The 6,000-nt window shown below is 47.0% G+C and overlaps 1 protein-coding gene across 4 annotated transcripts in view; it reads left to right on the top strand.

Annotated features, from left to right (window-relative positions):
* The first annotated feature begins 351 nt into the window (after positions 1–351).
* The window catches only part of LOC8025795 (proline-rich protein 36), a 57,798-nt gene continuing 52,149 nt past the window's right edge, over positions 352–6,000 (top strand). For 2 of the 4 annotated variants that reach the window (XM_040223275.3, XM_040498783.2), the window contains exon 1: positions 437–582. In XM_040223275.3, coding sequence (XP_040079209.1) covers positions 475–582 — 108 coding nt within the window. In that variant the 5' untranslated portion in view covers positions 437–474. The other 2 variants (XM_029984355.4, XM_029984356.4) reach the window with 2 other exon arrangements.

Raw genomic sequence — 6,000 nt, 5'->3', positions numbered from 1 at the left:
CCGATCATTTTAACGTTTACGCCGATCATAGCGACCTGTCGTTTATCGCAGCAGTAATTAATTGAATGAGTATGCTCAAACAATAACGAGTAAAACGTACTCCCGCTATTTAACCTCATGCGCAAAGCTTCTTCGAGAGCAGCCAGACGGAAGACGGAAGGTGCGGCCGAAGCCCAGCTGCCGCCGTCGTTTGCCCGCTACCGAAATACGAAGCGTACTTCGGCTAGTTTTCTGCGTTCACTAGCCAAATGACTCGTTTGTTTTGACGTTTAGGCACAGATGAACCCGATTTTCAGGCACTAAAAAGCGACAAAGGTGAAAGGTGCACAGACGCGAGACAAAAAGATAGGCTTAGGGCGGTCACTTTATAGGAAGAGTACGGTCAGCTCCCGCAGTTTGGTAGGAAAATGGCGGCCGGGGGAGGTGCGTAGGAAAACACGCATTGGCCGTTCTCGCGTTTCAGCGTGGACTCGTATGCCGATTTGTGCATCTTTTGGGGCAGAGTCAAGACGCGGAGACCGCCGAGGCCGAACAATCCTTCTAAAAAAGAGCACGGAGAATCGGCTGGCATTCTGTTATCGCGTGAGTATTCGCATTTTGAACGTTCTCGATGTTGACATGTGGCCTGCACGTTGAGGTTGCCGTGTTAGCTTTCTTTGCGCTCAGAAATAGTAGGTTCTCGTAATCGAATGGTTGCCCCGCTTTATATCTCCAAAGCGCAGTGGTGCAGTGTTGGGAGGCGGGTAAAGGACATCGGAACTTGCCCTTGTCACACGTTGTTCGTGCGACGCTGCGAAGCCAGTGAATTTCGAACACCATCGGATTTTCTGAGTGCCATGCCCTGCTTGTTATGCGGTTTATCGGGGAAGTTCTCGTAATTTCTTAGCGAATGGAATAGACAGTCTTCAGGAACTTCGACCTCTCCTCACGGGGATACCGCTTATATTTCAAGAAATGGTGCAGACGATAAGCCATCCTTACATAAAGGCACAGAGTTCTGTCCTTGCCTAGACGACAAGAGTACCAATGAGTTGACCTTCCACGAACGCGCAGTGGTAACTGGCCGACTGCAACAAGATACACCCATGCTTATCCCTCTCGGAGTCATTAGACCAACTTTCTTATTGGCAAACTTTGCTCTGACAAGGGTCTGAATCCTGCGAGTTGTCGATTCGGCTATGTATGGAACTGTAGACCGCGAGTTGTTGACTCAAACTTTTCCGTAGCCGCCAGGAAGAGCATGAGCCCGCGACCCTGGCACCGTTTTCAGGACTTATATTGGAAACACGTCTCATGATCTAAGCGATGTTCGCAAGCTCAAGTTCGCATTAGATCACCCCGTATATTTTAAGCGAACGCCGTGTCTATTCGTTAGACTCGTGACTGCAGCGCGTGGCGAAGTGAACAAGACATCTGCGCGCGCAATCTCCTTGAAGACCGACTGCGCAAACTGTGGCGGCTTTTTGTCCCCCGGTGTGTAAGCCCGATGTGTGTCATCGGCACCGTAGCCCATAAAGAAACAAAAAGGGTGAATGTTAGCTGTTATTCTAAGCCTTTTACTCGACGTGGTCATCTCAGATAACCGTCGGCTGAGTCGGTCACCACACACTCCAGTTGGGACTTGAATCGCCGCTTCGTTCTTGCATCCTTCTAATATTCAATTGGGGTAGATTCACAAAATCGGGGCAAGAATACGTTTTTCACCACCGCTAAGGCATATGAAAACCAAATTTCATCAATAAGGGCGACCGTGTGTGCCAGGCGGAGTTTGCCATCGGCGGGAAACGAACGCGGAGAAGGGGAGGGGGGACTCAAGCGATGTGCGAAGTTCGGAGCGTGTGTGTGCTCCGCACGCTGGTCGGTGTCGAGGTGTGCGCCGCGCGGACCGCGTCCACCGCGTCCACAGCTGGTGCCACTCGATCGCTACCACTTGGATACCTGGTGTAGGCCTTTCCCGACCCCACCGCGATCTCCGAGGGGGCCCTCGGCGGGTCCAGGGGCCAGTACCGCCGCCGGACGCGCTACCGGAGCGCCGAGCGGCTGCGATCGCCGCTAGGCCTAACGCCGTTCGTCTGTTTACGCGGCTCGGGTGGTGCACTTGAAGTGAGGAGTGCGCGAGCCGCTTTCTCCGAACTTGGGCGATGCTGCAACTTCGTGCGGACCGAGGTGCGTACGCTGTTCCGCTTGTTTTATTTCTTGCTGGGCTTGCGGCGCCTTTCGGCTACGAAATGTGAGGCGCCGCGGGCCTGCGTTCGCCTTGCGGGGGACTGCGCGGAAGGTCCGTGGCGTGCTGACTTGGTGTTCGCTTCAGGCCACCGTGCTTCAGGCTCTAGCTTCGAACAGATGCCTTCGCATTTGCGTGCCCCCACAGTAAATGCAATGGGCTGTTGTTACAGTGCTTTTTTTCTTCTCTCTTTAAATAATTTTTCGGGATTTTTAGAGGGCGATTTGTGCGGACAATGGAGTTGGTCGTTCGGATGGCGTTGAGGTGACCGCATGGGGCCACATCGCTCTTTTCTCGTGCTTAAAAAGATAACGGCTAGGCGTGTCGATTTCATGGGCACTTGGAGGACAAGCACACCGTATGTGGTATCACGATCAGCAAACCGCTGACGAAAAGTGAGACACATCGCTGAGCCGTGGTTCGAACGCTCAGGTTCGAGCCCACTAGCGACAGATGCTTTTGGGGGAAAACTGCTGCATCATCGCGAGTCTGCCAAACTGCGTGCTTTTGATCCTAGGATCGAGCTTCTGGTCAGGGTTAGCATTGGACATGGCGTTCTTGCACGTGGCCGCTGGTGTTCATCGTGAGAGCGCTGTTTCCAGTAAAGGGAACCTGCTTCCTCGTAAATACGCAATGGATCTTTCTAAATGTTTTTAAAGTATGCCATCGAGTTTGCGACCCCTGGAGAGGCGTCAGCCGGGAAAGCGCCGCTGTGCGTCGAGCGCACTGATCTTTTATTTGTACTCCTCGTCGTTTCCATGGAACTCTTTATAAGGGCCAATGGGAATTCCGAGCGTCCTGGTTAGCTGCTGCAGCTGTTATAAGGATTGTAGCATTGCAGACACGTGCTATGTCCCTTCATGGCGGCCGGGCGGCGGTTAGGGTTAGCTGAGCGCTGGCGAGGGGCGCTGCGTGTTTCATAGAATGCGTGATGGAGTATTGAGCTACTGGAATGGTTAGCATATAGGCTGATGTGTCCTTACTTCAAACGATGCGCAACTCTGTCAGCCGCCAGCCGCTAGTCGTTTTTTACGCACAACCACAAATTGACGATGGCGATCTGTCTTGTGATGGGATGATGACATTCCTTGTGGTACAAATCTTGTTTGTTTCATTTGGACCGCACCCTTTTTAATGCCTTGGAATTACTTCTTTAGTGCTACCTACATCTTAGGGCTTGTTCAGTGAAGTAAAAAGGACAATTGTTCTTAAGCGTACATCTTCCTTCCACAAGAATATATGTTTTACAAAAAAGCAAAGTGAATCTCTCCTAAAAGTATACAGAAAAGCCCTTTGGGCAAGGAGTGTGTATTTGTCAAGCAAACCACTTTAAAAGAAAGGTTAGGCCACACGATGCTTTGCTTTTTTCAACAACTTTTTTTGTTTGGAATGGGCATGTTTCGTCCGAGTTGTCATGGTCACACTGAGGTCCGTTGCTGATACATCTTAGGAATCCTGTTGTCAGCCACATATTTTACTGGTTTGTTTCTGTTTTGTTCCTTTAGACATTTTGACATTGGATGCTTAGGTAACATCTATAATTTCATAGTAATTGTGCAAGCTGCCTTTTTTTTTAATACAAAAGCACATTTGGCAAAAATACTTCATTTTAGTTTGAAGAAAGCAGTGTCATGTCTCGTTTAACTTTTAAATAGCATTTTATATCAACTGAAAAGGGGTCTACAGGTAGACCACACACAAATAAGGGACAGATAAGGCATGTCTTTGGTTGTAAATGTCTGTTTATTTCTTTTTTTAGATATTGTATGTCTATGTTTTGTATATCTCAGGTTTCATATGTCTATGTTTAACCAGCTCGCCTGCCTTATTATTTTCTTAAATTCTGGTATGCAGGTTTTATATACTATTGTCCAAAGTCCTGTCACCTTGATCCGTTCGATTTTCCGGTTTCTGATGTGACGCTTTTACAACATTTAGCCAGCTGTGTGCAAAGAAAGAATTTATTTCTCCTAGGACTTTTTTTTTGTCTTTATGCTCTCATTGTTTCTGCTATTTGATTATCAGCAGATTTCTCGTGGGTGGTTATAAGACAGTCATTGCACACGCAACATGTCTCATGAGAAAATCACATAAATCATTCAGCGAAAAAATTTTGTCGTGGGATCTACATATCATTTAATATTCAACTCTTCCAGTTGGTGTTAAAGCAGAGATTTATAATACTGTATTATTGCGATCTTGTCTGGGTTGGCACCACAGCACGCAGTCTTCGCAGAAATATTTGGCTAAAAATGGTTACTCCTACTTAACACAACGAAGACGTCACCAAAAACATAGACGTTTTGCCAGCCATGCGTGTGGCATCTGCAGTATGAACTGATGCAAATGAGGCGAGAGCCTGCCAGTCGCAACTTACCGCAAATGTCCTAGTAAACATCCAATTGAGGGCCACGGTTGGTGTTGTACACGGATGAGTCGCATCGGACAAACTACGACCACAGAAGCTTTCTTGGGCCCCAGCACTGCTTTCTTGCCAAGGTCGATGCATTGCTAAATGCTAAAATGGAAGGCTTGTCCTGTTGTCCAGCTGTGCTCGGAGCACATCTTCCATTTCGACAGTGCCTTGGCAAGAGAACAACAATGTTAAGGCCCAAGAAAGCTTCTGGAGTTGTTGAACCACTTCCCACTACCGGACGTTTACAAGGAGTTTTGCGATAGGTAGTTACTGGCAGGCTCTTGGCTCATTTGCATCAGTTCCTATCGAAGATGCCACCTGCGTGGGTGGCAAAACATATCTTTTTTGTTGTGTTAAGTCGGAGTAAGCGTTTTTAACCTTGAGTTCTCCCGACTTATGGAACGTTTTTGCACAAATATATGGCTCATAAAACAATGCTTGGAGTTATCACAGTGCGAGAGCCTATGACTCATACTCTGAAATTTTTATCTGGAATCTGGAACTAATAAAAAGCAAACTTGCAAATGAAATTGCAGAAGAAGAGCAACTTTTACTGGAACTAGCTACATTAGAAAAATAAATCAATCTAGCTCACTTGGCCCGCTTCAGTAATAACAATACCATTCATGTTTTTAGAGCAGAAGAGCTTTGCCAGTCAGTTCATATATGCTTTTCATGGGTTTTAGAGAAAGGGCTGACCTTGATAAGATATCTAACAAACAGTTACACTCTCCTTTTTTTTACATAATTGGTGTTTGCTGTGGCTCATGTACCCAGCTCCTACTTCCTACTTTTATTAAATTAGAGCTTTCTCTATGTTTGTGTATTTGATTCATGCTTATTGTGTATCTACTACAGTTGTTGGAGCTCGGGGCTTGTCAGTTTTGTGGAGTGTAGTTTCTCCACCACAGTAAACACTTCCTGTCAGCCAGCCCATCCGTGTTTTAATGGAAGACCAGCATTCCTCGATTGTTCAGAGAGAAAGGCATATTTTCACGTGCTCCTAAACTTCAGAAGGTTTGCTGCATTGAGGACTATCGGTTGGTTGTTTTGTGTTTTCGAGTGGAACCAGTGGCGCCTCCAAGCAAACATTTTTTGGTGCCACCGTCTAAGATTTCGTTGAGAGAAGATACATATTTAGCGGAAGACCCTGACTGAGCAGTTTCAAATGTTTGGATACTTGGTGGACTCCGTGAAACTGGGAGTTACAGATTGTTTTTAAGTTCCCTCAGGTTTTCTAAATATGCTTACTTGAAGCTCCTTATTGTTGTTCAGCGAAGACCCACCATTTAGGGCATAGTAATAGTCTTACTGCTTGACTTTTTGCCCCTTGCAACTATAGCTTTCAAGGCTCATAAAC

Source organism: Ixodes scapularis, unplaced genomic scaffold, assembly GCF_016920785.2.
Source record: "Ixodes scapularis isolate PalLabHiFi unplaced genomic scaffold, ASM1692078v2 PGA_scaffold13__105_contigs__length_92229423, whole genome shotgun sequence".
Classification (NCBI taxonomy): domain Eukaryota; kingdom Metazoa; phylum Arthropoda; class Arachnida; order Ixodida; family Ixodidae; genus Ixodes; species Ixodes scapularis.
This window is presented reverse-complemented; position numbering and strand designations above follow the sequence as displayed.